We start from the raw sequence: 27,617 nt of genomic DNA, 5'->3' as shown, positions 1-27,617 counted from the left end.
GCTGAAATTTTACACAATGGTTTTTAACATTCATTCCATTATGGTCCGAATCGAACCATGATTTGATATAGCTCCAATCGCATAGCAATTATTTTATTTTATCCTTTCGTTTACTTTGTCTGCCTTGAAAGAGATACCGGGAAAAGAACTTCATATATGTGATCCATTGTGGAGGGTATATAAGATTCGGCCCAGCCGAACATAGAACGCTTTTACTTGTTGGGTATTTATAATTTTGCAGATATCTTGGGTATAAAAACATTTTCTAAACAATTTTTGATGGTTTCATATTCTTTGTATATAAACCTGATCTTCTGATCTTAAAAAATTGGATTTTAGTTATATATAGCCGATATATAGACCGATCTCCAGACTTAAAGTCTGGAGGCAATAACTTGATAATTTTTCATCCGATTTCGATGAAATTTGGCACAGTGAGTTCTGGTAGATCCCTTCCCATTTGTGTGAAGTGCTGTTCAGATCGGACTATTTTTGGATATAGCTGCCCTATAGAAGGACCGGCCGATCTCCCGATAAAGGGTATTGAGGCCATAAAAAATCCATTTATTACCCGAATTCGATGCAATTTGACACAGTGTATTCTGGTAGACCTCTACCCATTCTTATAAAATGTATTTCAAATCCAGCCATATTTGGATATAGCTTCCATATAGACCGATCTCCCGATATAGAGTATTGAGCCAATAAAAGGAGCATTTTTCATCCGATTTGGATGAAATTTAAAACAGTGCGTAATACCCGGATATTTACTCAATTTATCCAAATAACCGCGTAAATACCCTTTGGGTATTTACCCATCGCCGATCTCTAGGTATGAACCGATATGGCATTGAACCATACTTAGTACAATTGTTAGAATTGATACTTAAACAGCACATGCAAAATTTCAGCTAAATCGGATAAGAATTGCGTCCTCAAGAAGCTCAAGAAGTCAAGGCCCATGATCGATCTATATGGCAGCTGTAACAAAACATGGACCGATTTGACCCATTTGCAATCCCAAGCGACCTACGCTAATAAGGAGAATTTGTGCAAAATTTCAAGCGCCTAGCTTTACATTTTCCAAAGTTAGCGTGCTTTCGCAAGACGGTTGGATGGGCTGAGGGACAGACGGACGGACATGGCTAAATCGACTTAAAATGTCAGTACGATCAAGAATATATATACTTTATGGGGTCGTAGACGCATATTTCGAAGTGTTATAAACGGAATGAGAAAATTAGTTTTCCCCTATCCTATGGTAGAGGGTTTAAAAAAGTTTTATTTGATTATCTTTTTTTTAGTTTTTGGGTATTATTGAATTAATGGTATAACATTCAGTTTAGTGATGCATTAGGTTGAACAGTAAAAAATATATATATATTGTTTATACCCACCACCGTAGGATAGGAGGTATATTTATTTAGTCATTCCGTTTGCAACACATCGAAATATCAATTTCCGACCCTACAAAGTATATATATTTCGGATCGTCGTAAAATTCAAAGATGATTTAACGATGTCCGTGTGTCTGTCCGTCTGTCCGCCCGTCCGTGGTAATCACTCTACAGGCTTTCCAAATTGAAATATTGAGCTAAAATTTGGCACAGATATGTATTTTTGATGCACGCTGGTTAAGTTCTTGAACGGGTCAAATCGGACCAAATTTGGTTATAGCTGCTATATAGACCGATTTTCCGATAAAGGGTCTAATGCCCATAAAAACTTAATTTTTGATCCGATTTTGCTGAAATTTTAAACAGTGAGTAGTTTTAGGCCTACCAACACCTGACCCAAATATAGTTCAGATCGGACTATATTTAGATATAGCTTTCATATGGACTGATCTGCCGTTAAAGGGTCTGAAACCCATAAAAGCTTTATTTTTTATCCGATTATGCTGAAATTTAAAACGATGAGTAGATTTAGGTCTACCAACATCTGACCCAAATATGGTTTAGATAGGACTTTATTTAGATATAGCTGCCATATAGACCGATCTGCCGATAAAGGGTCTGAAGCTCACAAAAGTTGTATTTATTGCCCAATTTCGCTGAAATTTGAAACAGTGAATTATTTTAAGCCTCCTGACATCTGACCTAAGTATGGTTCAGATCGGACTAGATTTAGATATAATTGTCATATAGACCGATCTCCCAATAAAGGGTCTGAAGATCATAAAAGCTTTTTTTATTGCCCAATTTCGCTGAAATTTGAAACAGTGGGTTATTTGGAGCCTCCCGATATCTCACCTAAGTATGGTTCAGTTGTCATATAGACCGATCTCCCAATAAAGGGTCTGAAGCCCATAAAAGCTTTATTTTTTTATCCGATTTTGCTGGAATTTAAAACGGTGAGTAGATTTAGGCCTACCAACATCTGACCCAAATGTGGTTTAGATAGGACTGTATTTAGATATAGCTGTCCTATAGACCGATCTCCCAATAAATGGTCTGGAGCCTATAAAAGCATTATTATTTTTTTTTTAATCTAATTTCACTGAAATTTGAAACAGTGAGTAGTTTTAGGCCACACACCATCCGACCCAAATATGATAAAAATAGAACTGTATTTAGATATAGCTGTCATATAGACCGATATCGCGGTTAAGGGTCTGAAGTTCTTAAAAGCTTTACTTATTAGCCGATTTTGTTGAAATTCAACAGTGACTTGTATTTATAAGATCACACAATGTCCGTGCCGAATTTGGATGCATAAGTCATCCAATTTCATCGGATTGTGACGAAAAGGGGTTTACATACATACATATATACCCAAGGTGGTGGGTATCCAAAGTTCGGCCCGGCCGAACTTAATGCCTTTTTACATGTTCATATTCGATTTTTTTATCTGTTTTGTCATAGTTCTGATTATTGTCTATGTGCGTTCAAGATCATTTATTTTTGGTTGGCATTTACCACAGAAATGACTACCAAAGCAATGGTTGCCCAATTTATTTATTATTTGGCAACTGTGGGTGATTTTATTTATTAATAAAATCTCCATTTGGTTTCAAAATGTTGTCTGTTTTTACAGCAGACTCTATTATACATGTTTTTGATATAAGTACTATTTAGAACATTAACTAAGTAGGTGACAATTTAGTTGGGATCTGAACGCACAGTAGATAACTGAACGCTATCAGAAACGGAATTTTTAGATTAAAGCTTTACAATGACGGAGACCAATCAAACGCCTTCATGGATTCAAGACAGTTTATTTGAAAATGTGATAAAGAAAATTGTGCCAGAGTTTAAGGAAATCAAAACTTTCAAGCTTACCAACGCATTACTACCTGGCGAGAACTATGCCACCATAATGTTAAGAATACAGCTGGATGTTGATCTTAAGGACAACACTGCTCATACGGAAACTTTGATGATGAAAATTCCCCATGACACTGAAGTTTATCGCAAAGAAATGGCCAAGTGGGATATGTTCACCATTGAGTCATTGATGTATCGTGAAATAATTCCAGAACTGGAACAATTGTATCTTCATAGCGGTTTAACGATACAACTCTGTCCCACCAGTTATCTGTTGGCCACCGACAAGGAATATATTCTCTTGGAGGATTTAAAGAAAAGAGGGTACCGCAACACAAAACGTCAAGATGGTCTGGATATGGAGCATTGTAAAAAGGTTCTGGAGAAAATAGCCCAGTTGCATGCCGCCTCGGCCGTTAGAGTTGAACGAAAAGGGCCATATCCCAAGCAATATGTCAAGGGCATTGCCAATGACGTTGGATTTGAAACAATACGTACTCTAATGGATAGTTGTGTTAAAAATGCCTTAAAAGTAGCCAAATCTTTTCCCAATCATGAGATGTACTATGAGGAAATGCAAAATATGGGTAAACAGTTCACTGAGGTCTTATTTGAGACAAGTGCCTATGATGATACTGATTTCAATGTCTTAAATCATGGCGATTGCTGGAGCAATAACATAATGTTCAAGTATGACACTGAGGGCCATCTTCTTGACTGCTGTCTGGTTGATTTACAAACACCACGCTATGGCAACGCGGCACAAGATTTAAATTATTTCATTCTAACTTCGGCTAAATTGGAGTTAAAGATCAATCATTTCGATGAAATGATCAGGTATTATCATCAGCAATTGAGGGATCATTTGAAGCTTTTGAAATACTCGAAACCCATACCCACTCTGGGTGATATTCATAGGATGATATTAAAAGCAGGGGCATGGAGTGAGAATCTTTCTATTCGAAAAACTCAATTTAAGTATTTTCAAAACTTTCTATTTCTGCAGGTATTTTTGCTGCTTTGAATGTGTTACCTATTGTTCTGGCCGATTCTTCTCAAGATGCCACTGTTGATAACTTAATTGGAGACTCGGAAGAAAGTGAGAAGTTTAAGGAACGTTTATACGCAAATGAACGCACGAGAAAACATTATGAAGTGCTTCTGCCATGGTTGTATCATAGAGGCGCATTTGATTGCAATTAGTTAGAATTCCTTAAAACCTAAACAAAAAGGATTCATTGAATAATAAAATAAAATTTTAGCGAATAACATGTAAAAGCTTGCTAAGCAAACCCCAACGACTTACATCAATAGTAAGTATCTGTGCCAAATTTCAAGCGGCTAGATTTACGCGTTCGACCGCTATAGTGATTTCGACAGACGGACATGGCTACATCGACACAGAACGTCGAGACGATTTATGGGCTCTTAGACCAATATTTCGAGGTGCTACAAACAGAATGACTAGATTGGTATACTTCTATCCTATGAAGGTGGGTATAAAAAGAAAGTTCGGCCTAGCCGAGTTATTCTGCCAAGTTTGGTTGATATGGATATTGCTGACGCCAGGACATTTGCTCATGCAAATCCAATAAAAAACAAGTAAAAAGGCGTCAAGTTCGACCGGGCCGAACTTTGGATATCCACCACCTCAGGTATATATGCAAGCCACCTTTCGTTATAATCCGGTGAAAAATGCATAACTTATGCCCCCACAGCAGCTATATTGAAATATTGTCTGATTTGGGCCAAATACTGCTCGGACATTGAGTGATCAAATAATGCGGCTTTTAGGCGGCCAAGACTTGTAAGTCGAGAGATCGGTCAATATAGCAGCTATATTCAAATCTGAACCGATCTGGTACAAATTGAAGAGGGATGTCGAAGGACCTACCACAACTTACTGTCCCCAATTTCGGCGAAATCGGACAATAAATGAACTTTTTATGGGCCCAAAACCTTAAATCGGAAGATCGGTCTATATGGCAGGTATATCCCAATCTGTACCAATCTGGGCTAAATTAAAGAAGGATGTCGAAGGCCCTAACACAACTCACTGTCCCAAATTTCGGCGACATCGCACAATAATAGTGCCTTTTATGGGTCAAAAACCATAACTCGAGAGTTCGGTCTTTATGGCAGCTATATCCAAATCTGAACTGATCTAAGCCAAATTAAAGAAGGATGTCGAAGGCCCTAACACAACTCACTGTCCCAAATTTCGGGGACATCGGACAATAAAAGCGTCTTTAATGGGTCCAAAACCACAAATCAAGAGATCGGTCTTTATGGCAGCTATATCCACATCAGGGCCGATCTGGGCCGAATTGCAGAAGGATATGGAAGTGCACAACATAACCAACTGTCCTAAATTTCGGTGACATCGGACAATAAATGCGCCTTTTATGGGCCCAAATCCTTAAATCGAGAGTTCAGCCCATATGGCAGCTATATCCAAATATAGACGGATCTGGGACAAATTGGAGAAGGAAAGCGAAGGGCCTAACTAACCTCACTGTCCCAAATTTCGGCGATATTGGATAATATATGCGCCTTTTATGGGCCCAAGACCTTAAATCCAGAGATCGGTCTATATGGCAGCTATATCTAAATCTGAACCGATCTGAACCATATTTAGGTCGGATAACGGTAGGCTCCAAATAACTCACTGTTTTAAATTTCAGTGAAATCGGATAAAAAATAAAGCTTTTATGGGCATTAGACCCTTTATCGGCAGATCGGTCTATATGGCAGCTATATCTAAATATAGACCTATCTGAACCATATTGAGGTCGTATGTCGGGATGCTTCAAATAATTCACTGTTTTAAACTTCAACGAAATCGGGTAATAAATAAAGTTTTTATGGGCCTCACACCCTTTATCGGTAGATCGGACTACATGGCAACTATATCCAAATATAGTCCGATCTGAACCATATTTAGGTCGAATGTCCCAAATTTCAGCCATATAGACCGATCTCTCGGATTTAGGTTTTGGGGCCATAAAAGGCGCATTTATTGTCCGATTTCACTGAAATTTGCGACAGTGCGTTGTGTTAGACTCTTCGACATTTTTCTGCAACTTGGCCGAGATTGGTTCAGATTTGGATATAGCTGCCATGTAGACCGATCTCTCGATTTAAAGTCTTGGCCCTATAAAAAGCGCGTTTATAGCCCGATTTCACTGAAATTTGACACAGTAACTTATGTTAGGCTTTTCGTCATCTGTGTCGTATATGGTTCAGATCGGTTTATTTTTAGATATAGCTACTAAAAAGACCAATATTTTGTTATACACAATTGAACAATGACTTGTACTTATTAGTGTATGGTCCAAACATATTTCGACATAACTGGTATGGGACATTAGGTATGCAATTTTCACCGGATTTTGATGGAAGGTGGTTTACATATGTACCCGAGATGGTGGGTATCCAAAGTTCGGCCCGGCCGAACTTAACGCCTTTTTACTTGTTTTGATTCTACGGAACACACAAACAAACCGAGTCTCATATAGTCATGATGGGTCATATGCCCATTTGGGGAGTTTTTTTGGGGTGGGGTGACCCCCTACAATTCGATCTGATTTTGTATGTCAGATTCGTAATCTACTCCCGAATACCCTACATTTAAGCCCCATATCGATATGGACGACCAATTTTTTAGCTTTTAGACATTTTGGGGTTAGGGAAACTTCCTGGATACTTAGACCCAATTTTAAATACCATATTCGTATTCTACTCTTCAATACCTTCCCTTTGGTATTCATATTGTCTTTATCGGTCCACTTGTGAATTTGGGTGGTATTATTGAGGTAACGGGGAGGGTCCGCCCCCTTTCGATATCAACAAATTATAAAGCATATTTTTTCTTCCTGACCATATTCGTAATCTACTCCCGAATACCTCTCATTTGAGTCCCATATTGTCATGCACGTCTAATGAACCTATTTTAGGGGGTTTTTGGAGTTGGGGCGGCCCCCCAGTTATTTCGACTTAATTTTTAATACGAAATTCGTATTCTACTCCTGAATACCTTTCATTTGAATCCCATATTGTCCTGACCGGTACACTTCTATTTTTGGTCTATACTTTTGGGGTAAAAGTATATAGCCTATGTTTCCTTCCAGACCAACCTACACAATCTGTGTAAATTTAAAGACAATCGGGTTAGCCGTTTTTGAGTCTATAAGGAACAAACAAACATACCGACAAAAAAACACACACAAATTCATTTGTATACATGAGTAGGGTCGGAAATGAATATTTCGATGTGTTGCAAACGGAATGGCAAAACGAATATAACCCAACCTTCGGTGGTGGGTATAAAAATGCCCAAACAAGAAAAGCGTGCTAAGTTCGGCCGGGCCGAATCTTATATACCCTCCACCATGGATCACATTTGTAGAGTTCTTTTCCCGGTATCTCTTCTTAGGCAAAAAAGGATATCAGAAAAGATTTGCTCTGCTATTAGAGCGATATCAAGATATGGTCCGGTTTGGACCACAATTAAATTATATGTTGGAGACCTGTGTAAAATGTCAGCCAATTCGAATAAGAATTGCGCCCTTTGGGGGCTCAAGAAGTAAAATAGAGAGATCGATTTATATGGGAGCTGTATCGGGCTATAAACCGATTCAGACCATAATAAACACGTATGTTGCTGGTCATGTGAGGATTCGTCGTACAAAATTTCAGGCAAATCGGATAATAATTGCGACCTCTAGAGGCTCAAGAAGTCAAGATCCCAGATCGGTTTATATGGCAGCTATATCAGGTTATGAACCGATTTGAACCTTATTTGACACAGTTGTTGAAAGTAAGAATAAAATACGTCATGCAAAATTTCAGCCAATCAAAACTTTTCAAAATAGCAAAACTTGTCGTGCAAATATTCATTCAAATCGGATAAGAATTGCGCCCTCTAGAGGCTCAAGAAGCCAAGACCTAAGATCGGTTTATATGGCAGCTATATCAGGTTATGGACCGATTTTAACCTTATTTGACACAGTTGTTGAAAGTAAGAATAAAATACGTCATGCAAAATTTCAGCCAAACAAAACTTTTCAAAATTACAAAACTTGTCGTGCAAATATTCATTCAAATCGGATAAGAATTGCGCCCTCTAGAGGCTCAAGAAGTCATGACCTTAGATCGGTTTATATGGCAGCTATATCAGGTTATGGACCGATTTGAACCATACTTGGCACAGTTATTGGATATCATAACAAAACACGTCGTGCAAAATTTCATTCCAATCGGATAAGAATTGCCCACTCTGGAGGCTCAAGAAGTCAACACCAAGGATCGGTTTATATGGCAGCTATATCAAAACATGGACCGATGTGGCCCATTTACAATACCAACCGACCTACACTAATAAGAAGTAATTGTACAAAATTTTAAGCGGCTAGCTTTACTCCTTTGGAAGTTAGCGTGCTTTCGACAGACAGACCGAAGGACAGACATGGCTAGATCGACATAAAACGTCGCGACGATCAAGAATATGTATACTTTATGGGGTCTCAGACGAATATTTCGAGTAGTTACAAAAAGAATAACGAAATTAGTATACCCCCCATCCTACGGTGGAGGGTATAAAAACATTATGTAATTTATAATTCTAGTTGGAAACACATTAATTTTCCCCAACAATCTATCCCATGTGGTACAACATGTCCAACTCTGCAATACTTCAAATCTACCACAAAAACCCCAAAATATGGTTTCTCACTACAAATATTCAATGTTATTGTTTCCAGCAATTTGGAAATTTATTAGTAGAGAGATAAAAACGTGTGAAAAAAAATAAAAAAAAAAAACGCTCATAAAAATCCTATATTTCCCAAAAGTACAAACATTATCTGAGCATACGAAAGCTTTAATACCATTTAGAACCGATAGGTGTTGTTTCATTGTTTCTCTTGACATTGATTTTCAGTCATTCCACAGTGTACATTCGATTGCAAAGGGTCTACTTGGTTGAAACATTTGAAAATTCGGTTGTAAAAATGAGCAATGACAAGCAGCAAAATGAAAAAGCCTCTGACGATAAAGCGACTGCCGCACCTACGCCCATACCAGCATGGGTTGAGCCATCCCTATTCGAACCTGTTATTCGCCAAAAATTTCCAGAATTGAAGCAGATCAAGGATTTTAAGGCAATACCGGCATTAGCGGCGGGTGAAAATTTTGCAACACTAATGTTGCGATTGACTGCGGAAATCGAATTGAAAGGTATGTAAAAAATCGCCGGTAGGGTTATATGTATATAGAGTGAGGTTTTAGACTTTAGATATAGTCAACGTTTTAAAGCCTAAATTCGACGCGAGCTCAACGACATAAAACATTAAAAAATAAATAAAAAAATAAAAAATTAAACAAAATTAAAAAATTCAAAACTTTATTAAAAACAAGTAAAAGTGTGTTTAGTTCGGCCGGGCCGAATCTTATATACCCTCCACCATGGGTGAAATTTGTCGAATTCTTTTGCCGGTATCTCTGTTATGCTGTTTCAGGCAATACCCTCGTGCTGTTTCAGGCTATAGACCGATTCAGACCATATTTGACACGTATGTTGAAGGTCATGGGAGAAACATTTGTACAAAATTTCAAATCGGATAATAATTGCGCCCTCTAGAGGCTTAAGAAGTCAAGATTCCAGATCGGATATGGACCCTTTGCACCATACTTAGTAGTTGGAAGTCTTAACAAAACACTTCGTGTCAAATTTCAGTCAAATTGGATAGTAATTGAGCCCTTTAAAGGCTCAAGAAGTAAAATAGGGAGATCGGTTTATATGGGTGCTGTATCAAGCTATTATATATACCGATTCGAACCGCATTTGATACATACGTTGGAGGTTATGGGAGATGCCATTTTTCAAAATTTCAGCCAATTTGGATAGTAAATACGCCATCTAGAGGCTCAAGAAGTCAAGATCCCAGATCGGTTTATATGACAGCTATATAAGGTTATGAACCGATTTTAACCACAGTTGTTGGAAATCATAACAAAACACGACACGCAAAATTTCAGCCAAATTGGATAGTAATTGCGCCCTTTAGAGGCTCAAGAAGTCAAGGCCCCAGATCGGTCTATGTGACAGCTATATCAGGTATGGGCCGATTTCCACCATACTTAGCACAGTTGTTGGAAGTCATACCAAAACACCTCATGCCAAATTTCATCCAAATCGGATTAGAATTGCGCCTTCTATAGGCTCAAGAAGTAAAGATCCAAGACCGGTTTATATGGCAGCTATATCAAAGCATGGACCGATATGGCCCATTTACAATCCCAACCGACCTACACTAAGAAGAAGTACTTTATGGGATCTTAAACAAATATTTCGAGGAGTTACAATCAGAAATACAAAATTGTATACCCCCATCCTATGGTGTAGGGTATGAAAATAAAAATTTTAAACCTTTGAATAAATCCATATAAAATTTTATAACTTCTAAACAAAAATTGAGGCATTTGCGATATACTCATAAAAAATTTCCCAAGTTTAGGCGTTCATTTTTATACCCTCCACCATAAGATGGGAGTATACTAATGTCGTCTGAGACCCCATAAAGTATATATATTCCTGATCGTCATGTCATTTTAAGTCGATCTAGTCATGTCCGTCCGTCCATCAGTCTGTCGATAGCACGCTATCTTTTCTTATTAGTGTAGGCCGGTTGTGATTGTGGTTGTAAATGGGCTATATCGGTCCATATTTTGATATAGCCACCATATAAACCGATCATGGATCTTGACTTCTTGAGCCACTAGGGGGCGCAATTACAATTTGATTTGGCAAAAATTTCGCATGACGTATTTTGTTATGACTTTTAACAACTATGCCAAATATGGTTCAAATCGATTAATAACCTGATATAGCCGCCATTTTAATCGATCTGGGATCTTGACTTCTTGAGCCTCCAGAGGGCGTAATTATTATCCTTTTCTCCCAACGGCTTCTGCCATGACCTTCAACATAAGTGTCAAATATGGTCCTAATTGGTCTATAGCCTAATACAGCTCCCATATAAACCGATCTCCCTATTTCACTTCTTGAGCCCCTAAAGGGCGCAATACTTTCTCATATTGTCTGAAATTTTACACATGACTTCAACTATGGCCTCCAACATTCAATTCAGTTATGGTCGGGATCGGACCATAATTCAATGAAGCTTCAAAAGCAGAGCAATTCTTCTCTGTTATCCTTTGTTTGCCTTAAAAGAGATATCGGGAAAAGGACTCGACAAATGCGATCTATGGTGGAGGGTATATAAGATTCGGTCCTGCCGAACTTGGCACGCTTTTACTTGTCTGTTTTAAAGCATATATATAATAGTAGTAGTTATTTGATGTTATTTAAATTCGATCAAAAATTGCAACATGGCAAAAATTCAAAAAAATTTTACTTTATATACTTGTAAAATTGAAATATTTGTGACATTTGCGACATTTTTGAGCTTTTTTCAACCTTTTAAATTTCGAAAATAGCAGAAAATGTTTGCTGTTTTAGCAACAAATTACTGCTATCCCATTTTCAGCAGACCTTATGTTATTTCAGCAAACATTTTCGCTGTTTTAACTAATAAATTTCTCTGAGTGTATTGACTGCTAGACATCTACTTTTGAAACAACAAAACTCTTTCTATCAATCCAATCCAAGCACTTTACTAGTACACTTAAGGAGATATATTCTCCAAAACAAACGATATGGGAATTTGTTTAGACGAGTTCGTTATCGACATGTATATGTCTTGGACCCCAACTAAACATACGAATTCCTCCCAATGAATCACAAGGTTCCTAATGGGGCAATGTGTACGTGAGTCACGAGCTAAAGTATTTATTTATAACGGCACATGCAAATCTAATCAAATAATTTATCTTTCGAAAATTGCCTTACGACATCAATTTACAGTTTATGTGAACAAATTATGTTTGAACTTCAATAAAATAACATAGTCATATCAAAATAATTATATACACGCAAAAAATTTGTGTATATCCTATAATATTACTGTCAATGCAGCCTAATGTACAAGGAGTCGATGGTGAGACCATCACCCACACCCAAGAAGCCCATTTACTCAAGATTTTGAAGACAAGGACGGGATATTGACAGGAAACTCAATGCAGCTTTCTAAGAGATCGCAGTATACGAGTTATTGTAGATGGGTTCTAATCCGAGTATACATTAATCGCAGGTGTGCCACAAGGCTCTGTCTTTTCTCCTCCCCTTTTAATATCCACCACCGATGGATGGGGCTATATTCATTTTGTCATTCCGTTTGCAACACATTGAAATATCCATTTTCGACCCTAAAAAGGATATATATTCTTGGTCAGCGTAAAAATCTTAGACGATCTAGCCATGTCCGTCCCCCTGTCTGTTGAAATCACGCTAGAGTCTTTAAAAATAAGGATGTTGAGATGAAACTTTGCACAAATTCTTTTTTGTCCATAAGCAGGTTAAGTTCGAAGATGGGCTGTATCGGACTATATCTTGATATAGCCCCTTATACATAATTTGGCCCGGATCGGTCCAGATTTGAATATAGCCGCCATATAGACCGATCTCTCGATTTAAGGTTTTGGGCCCGTAAATGGCTTATGTATTGTCCGATCTCGCCGAAATTTAGGACAGTGAGTTAAGTTAAGATCCTCGACATATTTCTGCAATTCATCGATCGATCTAGATTTGCATATAGCTGCCATATAGACCGCTACGATTTAGGGTCTTGGGCCCATAAAAGCCACAATTATTATCAGATTTCGCTGATATTTGGGACAGTGAATTGTATGAACCCCCTCGATATCCTTTTTCGATTTGGATCGATCCTGGATCGGCCTAGATTTGGATATAGCTGCCATATAGACCGATCTCTCGATTTAAGGTTTTGGACCATAAAAGGCGTATTTATTGTCCAATTTTGCCAAAATTTCGAATAGTGAGTTGTGTTAGGCCCTTCGACATCCTTCTTCAATTTGACCCATGTTGGTCCAGATTTGGATATAGCTGCCATATAGACCGATATCTCGATTTAAAGTCTTGGCCCCAAAAAAGGCACATTTATCATCCGATTTTAGTGAAATTTGACACAGGTTTTTCGAAGTCCATATCGTATATGTTTCAGATCGGTTTATTTTTAGATAAAGCTACTAAAAGGACTAATATTTTGTTATACACAATTGAACAATGACTTGTACTTATTAGTATTTGGTCCAAATCGGAACATACTTCGATATAGATGTTATGCGACATGGGGTATGTATAAGGTATGCATATCTATCGACGGTATAAATATTGAGCAGTCAGATGCTCTTGATGTTCTGGGCATCAAGATACAATGTGATGTCCGTTGGTCAAAACACGTATTCGAAGTATCGAAAGAAGCATTCAATTGTTTGGACTTTCTTGAGGGTTGCAGGAAGTATGTTACCTTTACTGATCTTCTCAATATCTATATAGTATCTACAACAGGCCGAAGATGGAATATAACTCTCATATATGGGCAGGAGCTCCCAAATCATCCTTGAAGCTACTTGACAGGGTTCAACGGAGAGCGATGGTGTTGATTGGGGACAGTAGAGTATCCAACTCTATTGCTTCTCTTAAACATCGTCTGAATGTGGGTAGAGTTGTACTGCTCTATGGTTACTTTCACGGCGTGTGTTCCAGGGATATTCATCTACTTATTCCTGGCGCTAGGATGTTCACCAGGAATACAATACTTGCCGGGAACTCACGCCCGTTGGTAAATGATTGGCCAGTCGACCGAATCATTCGTATGTGGAATCGTCTTCTGGCTAATATCTTTCCCACTGACATTGACGTTCAGAAATTTAAGACGAATAACAATAAACACTACTGCCTCCCCCCCCCCCCCCCCCCCCCCCCCCTCCAATCCTTAACTCTCCTAATTGCCAACGCAGGGAACATCCCCTGCGTGTTGGTTACGTGAAAAAAAAAAACTACTGTGATGAGTATGGTTCAAATCGCTTCATAACCTGGTATAGCTGCCATATAAACCAATCTGGAATCTTGAGTTCTTGAGCCTCTAGAAAATTTAAATTATACTCTTTTTCCACAGATGTCAACGTCGGTGTAACAATGCTGAGACAGGGAGAGGGTGGAGCATACCTAGCCTAACTTTGTCTGCCTTTCGACTCTCCGACACCGCCACCTACGTCGGAGCAGCAACGGCTGGTGAGGAAGGCAAAACATACAGGAAATGAAGTACTAATAAGGTGCGATGCGAACTCTCACAACATTTCGTGGGGTAGTACCAACACTATTAAGCGGGGCCAAGCCCTGGCAGATTTTTGAATACTAACGACCTAACAACTCTTAATAATGGTAATACCGCTACCTTTGTTAATGGGATTAGGAAGAAGGTCTTAGATGTGACAATATGTTCGGAAAATATAATAAATAGATAAGATTTACGATTGGAGTGTCTCCATGGAGCATTCCATCTTCGACCATCGCTGCATTAGGTTAGGACCAGCGGCGATCCGATAAGCTTCCGTAACAAATTGGAAACCAATTGGCCAAAATTCGGAAGACTCAGAAGAAGTCAATATCGACAGGATTACGTCTGCACTAGCGGGATCTAGCTATCCTCTTCGAAGAAAACTATTCTCTTCGAGAAAGGAAATCAGGCCAAGAAAAACCCTGGATGACCGGGGAGATTCGCAAAATTGGGAAAGAGGTCGGCAGACTTTATAACAGAGCATATCGTAAAAAGGCGGAAGTTTATTGGGATGTGTATTACATACGCCTCAAATACAATAAGATTATCAGGGCAGCAAAACGTGCCTCCTGGAAGCTTTTCTGTTAACAGGTTGGTAGCGTTAATAACACCGCCAAGATGAAAAACTTTTTCTCAAAAAATATCCAAACTGAAACGTTAGTATACGTTATGGGAGTTCTCACTCCCATATCGTAAACTAACGGAGGCTTGTTGAGGCTTTTGGTGAAAACCCATTTTCCACAGGATAAGACGGGACACACGGTGACACCGGAATCTTGGTGGTTAAGCAGCTTCCAACCAAGGGCAAGGGTGACACCAAAGGCCTACAGAGCTATAAACCTTACGTCATTTCTAGAGTTGGACATCCAGCTACCTGCTCGAATACAAACACCATGCCTACGTCAAGGTGAAGGTCAGTGGAGACGAGGTTGTGCATAAAAAAGAATCCTTGATACCAAGACTTAAACGTTAGCGGTATGCTTTGTATCGACGAGACTTTTTACAATGTGCGGACCGACACATTGATCCAACCCTTAGACTAGGAGCGAGTCCTTAGAAACTGGATAAACCATATGCTAAGGAAAAGGTTCAGGCCATGTGGGTCCCATGACATAAATTTACGGAGAAAGTGGCACAAGGGACGCCACAGGGGGCATTTTATCGCCACTCCTACGCATGACCAACATAAATAACCTATTACGGATGCTGACTCAATGTTAACCCAGAGAAGACTGAAGTCTGCCTGTTCACGAGAAAGCCGAAGGTAGGTCAATGTGATGCACCACATTTTACTCAATAGAACAATTGCCTAGGTATTTAACCCTGTCAGATATCGAGTGATCTTGGACAGGAAACTGTATTGGAAGTATCAAATTCAGGAGCGTACCTAGAAGGCTCATATTCGGCACTATGTAAACGGACCGTAGGCACGAAATGGGGCTGAATCCAAAAATAGTACGATCACGGAATGCGTGAAGTGGTGTCGTGTTAACGCGAGGACGTCGAGTATGAACATCTTTATGGACAGTAAACTGGGCATCAAGGCAATAAAAGCCACAACCGTAATGTCACGAACAATCTTGCAAGGTAAAAAGGAGATTAACGCCTTCACTGAGGATGGCAAAATCCGCATCGTTTGGTTGCCAGGCCATAGCAGAGTAAAGGAAAATGAAAGAGCTGACGATTGGACAGTGAAAGCCTGAGGACTGGCGTCAATAAACTTGGTTAATCCGAAGCCTTTTGGGTCGACGCAGTCCGAGTTAAGGACGTGGGCTTCCAGTGGGCACCACACAGGCTAGAACATTGACCTCCAATTTGTGTGGTGTTTATTGCTGTCACGAGAAGCTTAGCTACGACCTACCGGGCGCGTAGCTGCAACGGCACTCGCAGACAACCAGCGGTATCGAGCGGAGAGTCTCAGTGAGACGCCGGACGGCGCCGGCTTTTGCACAAATACTGAGTGCCTATGATGCTCGTTATGACAAGGAACGAAACGAACTTGCTCACCTACAGGAGCTTGACGAGGATCGCCACCTCCTCATGAAAATGTGACTACAATGACATAGGAAATATTCCAACGTCTCATCATTTTCCCCGCATACCCGACACATGCTATCACTTGTCATACCGATATTACATAAGTGAGGTCGTAGTCCTATGTGTCCCGTTATGATACCGAAAGCTATACTGACCTCCTCCTTACTTCGTTTTAGTAATAGCCTCGTATTCTCACGATGTGGACCTCCCCATAGGGGTTTCGCCGTCCTACCGACCATTTTACTGTTCCAGAGGTTTACATACGCATTTGTTGACCACACCCTTAACTCGGACTGCGTCGATCCGTAAGGTTTCGAGTTAACCAAGTTTATCGAAGGCAGTTCTCTGGCCTTAACTGCCAAAGCGTCTGCTTTCTCATTCCCAGTTACTCCGCTATGGCCCGGCACCCTAACGTTGAGAATCGCGCGATCGCCTGAATCTCCGCCTGCAGGACAGTATTATGATCAGGCAATCTACAATAAAACAGGCAATCAATGTAGACCCCCAGACCCACTCTGTCTTCTAGCTTTGATCCATTCGTGTAACACTATCTTCCATATGGCAATAGCCTAAGCCTAACTTAAAATATGTGTGAATTGTTGACAAAACAAGTAAGAGTGTGCTAAGTTCGGCCGGGCCGAATATTATGTACCCTCCACCATGGATTGCATTTGTCAACTTCTATGTGCAGTAACTCTTTTTAGGCAAACAATGAATATTGGATAGGAACTGTTATGCTATTGGAGCTATATCAACCTATAGTCCGATTCGGACTATATTGTAGAAGTCATTGCGTAATATTTCAGTTCATTCGGATAAGAACTGCCCCTTGTAGGGGCTCAAGAAGCAAAATTGGGAGATAGGTTTATATGGGAGCTGTATCAAGCTATTGATCGACTCAGACCATATTAGACACGTATGTTTAAGGTTTAGAAAGAAGGCGTTGTACAAAATTTCTGCCAAATCGGATTACAATTGCGCCATCTAGAGGCTCAATAAGTCAAAATCCCAGATCGGTTTATATGGCAGCTATATCAGGTTAAGTACCAATTTGCGCCATACTTCGCATAGTTATTGGAAGTCATAACAAAACACCTAGTGCATAACAAACACCTAGAGGCTCAAGAAGTCAAGATCCCAGATCGGTTTATATGGCAGCTATATCAGGTTATGAAGCGATTTCAACAATAGCACAGTTGTTGGAAGTCACAACAAAACACATCATGCAAAATTTCAGTCAAATGGGATGAGAATTGCGCGCTCTGTTGGCTCAAGAAGTCAAGATCCAAGATCATTTTATATGACAGCTATACAAGATTATGAACCGATTTGAATCATACTTAACACAGTTGTTGGAAGTGACACCAAAACACCACGTGCAAAATCGGACGATAATTGCGCCCTCTAGAGGCTCAAGAAGTCAAGACCCAAGATCGGTTTATATGGCAGCTATATCAAAACATGGACCGATTTGGCAATTTCCAATCCCAACCGACCTACACTAATAAAAATTATTTGTGCAAAATTTCAAGCGGCTAGCTTTACTTCTTTGATGGTTACCGTGCTTTCGACAGACAGACGGACGGACATGGCTATATCGACTTAAAATGACATTATGATTTATGGGGTCTTAGACGCATATTTCGAGGTGTTACAAACAGAATGACGAAATTAGTATGACCCCATTCTATGGTGGAGGGTATAAAAATGAAACAGTTTTTTGTTCTTGATGTACCATTAGCGCATTTTCATTTGAACAAGACATGTCGCGATCCTTGCTATATTAACATCATTGAAAACATTCCATATTTCTGAATAAAATTATTTTAAATCCCAACGCTTCTTCAAATTTAATCATACAAATCTTTTCTTACCTTTAGATGGATCATCCAAGAATGTTTCGTTAATGTTAAAGACTGCCTTTGACATAGATATTTTCAAGCAAATGGTACAATTTCACGATATTTTTACTGTCGAATCGGATGTCTACAAAGAAGTCATACCAGAGTTGGAAGACATGTACAGAGCGACGGGAGTTGAAGTAAAATTTGGACCTAATTCATATGAACTGACAACTGATCAGCCATATATCTTACTGGAGGATCTCTCAACAAGAGGTTTTAAGAACATGAATCGTTTGGAAGGCCTAGACCAGGAACATGTCCTTGCCGCACTCACTAAACTGGCTCAGTGGCATGCGGCCTCTGCTGTGCGCGTAGCAAATAAAGGTCTCTATAAAACTACCATAGGTAGAGAAAAAATGAAGGAAGGTGCAGAAGTAATGTTAAAAGGCATGTTCGATAATATGTTTACACCATTTTTAAAATGCGCCACATCGTATGAAGGGGTTGAAGATTTCTACGAGGCAATGAAAGCTAAATCTGAAAATATGGTCGAACACTTCATTAAACAAACTGAAAGTGAGAAACAAGGATTTTGCGTCTTGAATCATGGCGATATGTGGTCAAATAATGTGATGTTTCAGCACGATGCTTTTGGCAATATCAAAGAAACTTATTTTGTCGATTTTCAATTACCCAGATATGGTTCGCCAGTTCAAGATTTGTATTACTTTCTCTTATCATCGTCAAAATATGAAATAAAACTTGCAAGCTTCGACTATTTCATTAAATATTACCACGATTGCTTGGTGCAAAATTTAACACTGCTGAACTACTCGAAAAAGGTGCCAACATTACGTGATCTCCATATAATGATGTATCAAGGTGGAATTTGGGGTAAGTAACAAAGGTATACACATATAATAAACACTCAAACCAGTATTCGCTAACCTTAGGTTAGGTTAGGTTGAAAGGAGGGTGCAGATATTAATCCGCCCCATGCCACTATGGACGTACACCTAAGCCAGTAAACTTCTTGTTGCGCACTCTAAAAACTATAAAGTAACCTCTAAGAAGTAAAAAGTCGTTAAGTTCGGCCGGGCCGAACTTTGTATACTCATCACCTCGGGTGTTTATGTAAACCACCTTTCGTCATAATTCGGTGAAAAATGGCCTCACTGTCCCAAAACCTTAAATCAAGAAATCGGTCTATGTGAGAGCTATATCCCAATCTGAACCGAACTGGGCCAAATTGCAGAAAGTTGTTGAAGAGCCTAACGCAACTCACTGTCCCAAATTTCGGCGAAATCAGATAATAAATGCGACTTTTATGGGTCCAAAACCTTAAATCAAGAAATCGGTCTATATGAGAGCTATATCCAAATCTGAACCGAACTGGGCCAAATTGAAGAACAATATTGAGGGGTCTAACACAGCTCACTGTTCCAAATTTCGGCGAAATCGGACAATTACTGCGACTTTTATGGGCCCAAGACCTTAAATTGAGAGATTGGTCTATATGGCAGCTATATTTAAATCTGGACCGATCTGGTCCAAATTAAAGAAGAATGTCGAATGGCCTAACACAAGTCACTGCCCCAAATGAGCCAGATTGAAAAAAGTTGTTAAAGCGTCTAACACAACTCACCTTCCCAAATTTCAGCGAAATCGGGCAATATATGCGCCTTTGATGGGCCCAAGACCTTAAATCGAAGGATCGGTCTGTATGGCAGCTATATCTAAATCTTAACCGATCTGAGCCAAATTAAAGAAGAATGTCGATTGGCCTAACACAACTCACTGTCCCAAATTTTGGCAAAATCGGACAATAATTGTGCCTTTTATGTGCCCAAGACCTAAAGTCGAGAGATCGGTCTATATGGCAGCTATATCCAAATCTGGACCGATCTGGTCCAAATTAAAGAAGAATGTCGATTGGCCTAACACAACGAACTGTCCCAAATTTCAGCAAAATCTGATAATAAATGTGGCTGTTATGGGCCTAAGACCCTAAATCGGCGGATCGGTCTATATGGGGGCTATATCAATATAAAGTTCGATTTAGTCCATCTTCGAACTTAACCTGCTTTTGGACAAAGAAAGAATCTGTGCAAAGTTTCAGCTCAATATCTCTATTTTTAAAGACTGCAGGGTGATTTCAACAGACAGACGGACGGACATGGCTAGATCCAAATCCTTCGGTGTTGGGTATAAAAAGAAAATTTAACCATTTTCCTGGAGAGAAAGATGGATATCCCCCAGCTCACAAAGGCGACGGTCTTCATGAAGGCGTGGGTCAGTAAATTCGCTACGGAACGCATGTTGGGATTCTTCGGCAAGCAAAACCAAGGTTTGGTCACAGAGACGTGGAAGGTCTTCCACGGAGAAAGGAACTCTCCTTGTGGTTGGCATTGATCAAGTGTCCGTGACGAGTTTGGCTCAGACTAAAGGCATGGTGCACTACGGAAGCAAAGATGTCTTTTTCAAGATTGGAAGGACTAGGATAGGCAGAAATTCTCATTTTGAGACATCAGGCCGTGCAGTGGCAGGTGACTCAATACCGCCCAACGAACAGGGGGCTAACAAATAGAAAATCATGGCCTCTCTCAGTATTGGAAAGACTAGAATAAGCAAAGATCCTAATACTAAAATATCAGGCTGTGCAGTGGCGAGAGACCCAACACAGCATTACAAACAGGAACCCGATGACGACGGACCCATCACCGACTTCAAGATTCTGAATACTGGGATGAAGTAAAGATCCTAATATTCAAACATTAGGCAGTGCAGCGACAGGAGTATTAATGCAACCCAATCAACAGGGAGCCGATGATGGTACCATCACCTACTCCCAAGAAGCACATTTTCTTAAGATTTGGAAGGCTAAGATAGGCAAAGATCCTAGTATTGAAACATCAAGCAGTACAGGGAACGGAAACCCAATAAAGCCAAACGAACAGGGACCCGACGACGGAACAATTACCGACTTTATAAAGAGTGGGAAGACTAGACTAGGCAAAGAAGCTAAAACTATGACATCAGGCACTGTAGTGATTGGAAAGTCAATTCAGTCTAAAGAACAGGGAGCAGATGATGAGATCATCACCTACTCCCAAGATGCCCATTTACTGGAGGACCAATCATTGAGGTAAATGCAAATTTTGCCCATGAACATTCCACTTAGGAACAGGGGCAAACTTCTCACATATCAATGATTGCATTCCGATTCAAGTTTTAAGCTCAATGATAAGGGGCCTCCTTTTCATAGCCGAGTCCGAACGGCGTGCCGCAGTGCGACACCTCTTTGTAGGGAAGTTTACATGGCATAGTACCTCACAAATGATGCCAGCATTAGGAGGGGAGAACCACAGTTGAAAATTTTTTCTGATGGTCTAGCCAGGATTCGAACCCAGGCGTTCAGCGTCATAGGCGTACATGCCAACCTCTGCGCAACGGTGGCCTCCAATGATTGAGGTAATCCAGATAAACCTCCAACGAAGGCGAGAATGCTACACACGCTCTGATGGAGAAAATCAGCAAGGGCATGATTCATATTTCCTTAATTCCGGAGTCATGGACGACCCGGAACAAAGTTTCTGGACTGCACCATATCAACTACCAATTATTTTATGCTACACTGGTACTCGGCCGAGGACCTGCGTTATTTGTCATAAAAAATTTAATTATATATTTTATCCAGAATTGTCAACGTCGGATGCAACAGTTGTGAGACAGGGAGACGGTGAAGCATAACTGGCATAACTTTACCTGCCTTTCGATTCTCCGACACCGCCTCCCACGTCGGAGCTGCAACGGCTAGTGAGGAAAGCAAAACAGACAGGAAACGAGGTACTAATAGAGTGCGACACTACTAACAAAATCCTTAATTGTTTTCAATACCACTCCCCTAAGTTGGTTCATGTCTGGTATTATTAGACGCGAAAGCCGGGCAATGACAAAGGAAATGCTCCAACGACTGAACATCTTCCCACATGCCCTACACATGCTATCACTTGCAGCACCGATTTTACATTAATGAGCTAGTCCTATATGTACCATCATGATACTGAAAGCTATACTGATCTCCTCCATACTTCCTTTCAGTAATAGCCTCGTCTTCTCACGATATGGACCACCCCATAGGATCTTCGCCGTCCTAGGGACCGTTTCGCTGTTCCACAATGTTGCATGCGCATTCGTCGCCCAATCCCTTAACTCGGTCTTCGTCGACCCGAAAGGCTTCGGGTTAACCATGTTTATTGACGGCAGTCCTCTGGCCTTCACCGCCAAATCGTCTGCCCTTTCATTCCCCCTTACTCCGTTATGGCTCGGCAACCAAACGTTGCGGATTTTGCCATCCTCAGAGATGGCGTTAATCTCCTTCTTACACTGCAAGACTGTTCGTGACCTTACCTTTCTGGTTGTTATTGCCATAATGACAATTTTACTGTCGGTAAAGATGTTCACACTCGAAGTCCTCGCGTTAGCACCACTCCACTTAACGCATTCCGTTGATCGCCCGGATCTCCGCCTGCAGGACCGTATTATGGTCAGGCAGTCTAAAACAGATCTCAGTCCTTGGGTTCTCAATGTAGACCCCCAGGCCGACTCTGTCCTCTAGCTTTGATCCATCCGTGTAACATGATCTTCCAGATAACAATACTAGAGAGTCAATCCAAGACTCTGCCGCTGGCAGCAGTGCCTAGCAGTCGACCTTTATATTCATCTAAGGTATCCGATCGGAAACCTCTTCCCTTCTTTCCAGGTTTCCTATCGTCGCCTCGATTATACCGCGATGGTATGAGCTGCTCCCATCCTCAATTCATTGTCCCATCGCCTTAAGTCTAATAGCCGCAGTGGCTGCCTCTCACTTAATCTGTATGTCAATGAGTCAGATATCTTGAATAGTCTCCAGAGCCCTAGTGGACGGGATCCTCATCGTTCGCCTATGCCAAGACAACATGTTATCTGAACCTATTGTATGGTCCTTATGTTGCACTTTTTCTCCATTGCTGTCCACCAAACTACTGAGGCGTAAAAAGTTTGGTCTAATCACGCTCCTGTAGAGCCAGGGGACTATCCTCGCATTCAGGCCCCATTTCGAGCTTTCGGCCCATCTACATAGTGCCCAACATCTATGAGCTTTCTCAGCGCGCTCGTAAATGTGACACTTCCAATTCAGTTTCCTGTCCAAGATCACACCTCAGTATTTGACCATGTCAGATATCGAAAACGTCTTATTGAGGAAACGTGGTGCGATAAATTGGCCCACCTTCGTCTTCATTGTGAACAGGCATATTTCAGTCTTCGCTGGGTTGACGTTGGGTCTAGCCCAGTCATATGCCATATGCAAGACCCTTTCGGCCCTTCTACATAGCTCGTTCAGATCCTTACACCTTAGTAGTATAACAACATCGTCTGCGTAGCAGATGAGTTTCAAATCCTTCCTCAGTCAGCATCCGTAATAGGTAATTTATATTGGTTGCCCAAAAAGTAATTGCGGATTTTTCATATAGTCGGCGTTGACAAATTTTTTCACAGCTTGTGACTCTGTAATTGCATTCTTTCTTCTGTCAGTTATCAGCTGTTACTTTTAGCTTGCTTTAGAAAAAAAGTGTAAAAAAAGTATATTTGATTCAAGTTCATTCTAAGTTTTATTAAAAATGCATTTACTTTCTTTTAAAAAATCCGCAATTACTTTTTGGGCAACCCAATATTTGGTCACCCATAGGAGTGGCGATAAAATGCCCCTTGTGGCGTGCCTTCTGCCACTTTCTCCCTTATATCTATGCCATGAGACACACAATTTTTCCACCTGTTCCTTAGCATATGGTTTATCCAGTCTCTTAGGACCGGGTCCACCCTGTTCGCTAACCTTAACGTAGCTTTGAAATAGTTTTATTTGACTGATTTCCTTAATATAACTTTTAAATAAACCTATTTTGAAGTTTCATTAAATTTTGTGATTATGGCCGTAAGTGAATTGAGACTGGAAGCCTAAATGAAAAGTGTTTTAATATGAAAATATTGTTTACGTTATTAAGAATTCTCAACTTCTTAACGCACCCTAAACTAGGTTATTGTAGAGAGGAAACGGCAATTCACCATTGTCAACCGTGTTGGCAACAACCTTCGCCCACTCCTTCTCGAACTGCCTCCGAATCCCATTTATAACCAAGAGCCACAAAAGAGCATACAAACCCCTCATTATATTTAGAGTTCCTCTGGTCACAATCGTTCTAATCGGGCCCTCCTCCAGTGACCCGTTAATAATCCGGGCTTTCTGCATCGTATCAAACCAAAAGACCAAAGGGGAGACCTCAAGGCTACCTTCACTTTATTAAAAGCATCTTCAATGTCTAAAAAGCATCTAAAGTGAGGACGCCCACACCCAAATTTCCTTCGATGTAGCCAAAGACATCATGAAGGACACTGATCTCTAGACCTTCAGTCCCTTCAAAATGGAGGATGAGAGACTGTTTGGCCTGTAGTCCTTGAGCAGAGATGGGTTCGGTTTCCCCGCCTTAGGGATGAAAACCACAATAACCTCCCGCCTACCAATCGTGGCGTAATCCAGCAAAACGATGTTCCCTAAAATCACCCCAAGGTGTTCTATGAGATACGGTCCTTTACAACATACGCAGTACGCTTTCCGGTGCAGTTGACTCTGGGCGAATTCACCGCCCAGACTCTTTTTTCCTGCGTTTTTATCTCATTTACCGCATAAAGTGACTCGGCACTGTGTTGTATCTGAGGAACATCGATACCATGCGGGTACCACCAGCTACGTCCCAGCGTCTGTCGTCTCACAGCCATACTTCGTCCAGCTGTTATCATCTCTTATAATGCTCCCAAAGGTTTACAGATCCTTAGAGAGCAATCTATGAAACGTGGAGGACCCTCTATCGACTAGAAAAACTGGCCCATTAGGCCCTCGCGGACGCTTTCACCTCGCACTTGTACTTGTTTATGGATACGCTGCACAGGTCCCAGTCCGCATGCAGCGTTTCTCTAATTCGCCCTATTGCACGGTGGAGCATTTTCTAGATCATCTTTTCCAGTGATCTAGTGGGTGTTATCCTCATCGCTACACCTTTGCCAAGACACCATCTTCTCTGAACCTATTGTATTATCCTTACGTTGCACTTTTTCCACCTTTTTTCTATCGCAGTCCACCAAACTACAGAGGCGTATAGGTGTAATAACGCTCCTGTAGAGCCAGTGAACTATTCTCGGATTCAGGCCCCATTTCGAGCCGATTTCGGTACGCTCCTGAATGTGACACTTCCAATTCAGTTTCCTGTCAAAGATCACTTCCAAGTATTTGCCCGTGTCAGATATAGTTCTATTGTGAAAACGTGTTGCGTCAAATTGGTCCACCTTTATCTTCCTCGTAAACAGGCAAATTTCAGTATTCTCTGAGTTAACATTGAGACCCCTAGAGGTAGCCCAGTGGTATGCCATCTTCAAGACCCTTTCGGTACTTCTACATAGCTGAATTAGATCCTTACTCCTTAGAAGGATTACAACATCGTAGCAGACTGGTTCAAATCCCTCCTCAGTCATCATCCGTAATAAGGTATTTATGGTGGTCACCCATAGGAGTGGCTATAAAATGCCCCCCTGCAGCGTGCCCTGTGTCTCCTTCTCCTTTATCTTTATGTCATGGTACCCAAAATATATCCATCCCTTCCTTAGCATCTACTTTATCCAGTCTCTAAGGACTCGGTCCGTCCAATTATTGTCTTAGAACAGTGGGTCGATCCGCACATTGTTAAAAGCCCCCTCGACGTCAATGCGTATTTTTTGGACAACCTCGTACAGTGCAGTCTCCGCCGACTTTACCATGACATAGGCTTGAGGACATTAGGCTTATAGGTCTGTAGGCCTTTGGTTTCACATAACTTGCCTTGCCCCAAGATCGTGTAGTTTCCTGAAGATTTGTGTCTTCCATGATATTGTCTACGACTAGCAAGAAGAGGACTGAAGAGTAAATGGAAGAGTTTTGCTCATTTGTTTGCTCGGTTATTATTTTAAGTTTAGATTCGTGATCTAGATATGATTTTACCACGGAAAGAAACGCTCGTTCCTGTCCCATCCTATCATATAAAGATTAAGACAAACTTTAATATGCGCATTTTAACATTGCCTTTATTTTTTTCAGGTTTTGTTACAGTTACGGGGGTAATGTGTGCTGTCCTCTTGGACCCAAATGAAGATGCTAGAGGTGAAAACTTATTTGCCAATACAGAAGTGGCGAAATCATTACAAGCCCAAATGTACGGGAACGCGCGATATCGCAAACACGCCGAAGCTCTCCTACCATGGCTTTATGATCGTGGTGCCTTCTAGAGGATTAAAAGCTTTAATAATAAATTTTTGTTTTTGTCATACTTCAATGTAAATAAAATATTTCAGGTTTATTTTTTCTTAATATATTAGTTAATAAATTTCTTATAAACACCCATTCATACATATCTTTTATCTTTTGCATGTGAGGATTTTTACTTGTTTCCAGAGAAGACAGATACCTATGTTTTTTTACAGTTGGCCCGCGTCCATGGTAACCATACATTATGGGAATGAATCGGCCTTGTCTTCAAGATCCATGAAAAATCCTCTGCAGTAGCCACTCCAACAGACAAAATGATATGGTGTGATACCTACACAGCAGCTTTTGGGTCATTGGATTCCATTCCATGGATCTCGGATCCAATGGAAACAGCCGCATGCAGACCACTACCTCCTTCGAGGATGTAGAATTTTGTCGTAAAGATGTACCTATTACGTGATGCAGGGGTATTCATGTGGATCGAGTAAAAACCACGTCAGCTCCACTTAATGGTTCATACATCTTGACCTATTTAAATCTACTATACGTTTCAAATTTCATACCAATTAGATAAAAATGTAGGATCTTGTACTCACAAAAATACTTATCGAAAATATGAGTCTATTACATAATACATTATTTCATCATATTTACTCACGTTTAATTAAAATTCTTAAAAGGTTAGAAAATGATCTTCTCTATCAATAAAACTAATAACTTGTTATGAGTCCGGATGAAACAGTTTATAACTGAGGTGGAGTAAGTTACATACCGACAAACAAGCACAAATTGATTTTTATACCTTCCACCCTAGGATGGGGGTATACTTATTTCGTCATTCGGTTTGTAACACCTCTAAATAGGTGTCTAAGACCTCATA

At 40.4% G+C, this 27,617-nt stretch overlaps 2 protein-coding genes across 2 annotated transcripts; both read left to right on the top strand.

Annotated features, from left to right (window-relative positions):
- Positions 1-3,118: 3,118 nt before the first annotated feature.
- On the top strand, positions 3,119-4,469 carry LOC106087274 (uncharacterized). Its single transcript, XM_059361699.1, has 2 exons — positions 3,119-4,210; positions 4,273-4,469. The coding sequence occupies exons 1-2, from the start codon at positions 3,175-3,177 to the stop codon at positions 4,467-4,469; spliced, it is 1,233 nt and encodes a 410-aa protein (XP_059217682.1). The 5' UTR covers positions 3,119-3,174.
- Positions 4,470-9,188: 4,719 nt separating this feature from the next.
- Positions 9,189-26,874, top strand: LOC106087280 (uncharacterized). The gene is made up of 3 exons (XM_013252270.2): positions 9,189-9,503; positions 18,445-19,302; positions 26,570-26,874. The coding sequence occupies exons 1-3, from the start codon at positions 9,278-9,280 to the stop codon at positions 26,755-26,757; spliced, it is 1,272 nt and encodes a 423-aa protein (XP_013107724.2). The 5' UTR covers positions 9,189-9,277; the 3' UTR covers positions 26,758-26,874.
- The last annotated feature ends 743 nt before the right edge of the window (positions 26,875-27,617 follow it).

Source organism: Stomoxys calcitrans, chromosome 2, assembly GCF_963082655.1.
Source record: "Stomoxys calcitrans chromosome 2, idStoCalc2.1, whole genome shotgun sequence".
Classification (NCBI taxonomy): domain Eukaryota; kingdom Metazoa; phylum Arthropoda; class Insecta; order Diptera; family Muscidae; genus Stomoxys; species Stomoxys calcitrans.
The sequence above is the reverse complement of the archived record's forward strand: the minus strand, read 5'-3'. Positions and strand labels throughout refer to the sequence as shown.

Coding starts and splice junctions, on each gene's coding strand:
- LOC106087280 (XM_013252270.2), top strand. CDS start 9,278: ATGAGCAATGACAAGCAGCAAAATGAAAAAGCCTCTGACGATAAAGCG. Junction 9,504..18,444: donor TGCGGAAATCGAATTGAAAG/GTATGTAAAAAA, acceptor TCTTACCTTTAG/ATGGATCATCCAAGAATGTT. Junction 19,303..26,569: donor GTATCAAGGTGGAATTTGGG/GTAAGTAACAAA, acceptor TATTTTTTTCAG/GTTTTGTTACAGTTACGGGG.
- LOC106087274 (XM_059361699.1), top strand. CDS start 3,175: ATGACGGAGACCAATCAAACGCCTTCATGGATTCAAGACAGTTTATTT. Junction 4,211..4,272: donor ATTAAAAGCAGGGGCATGGA/GTGAGAATCTTT, acceptor CTATTTCTGCAG/GTATTTTTGCTGCTTTGAAT.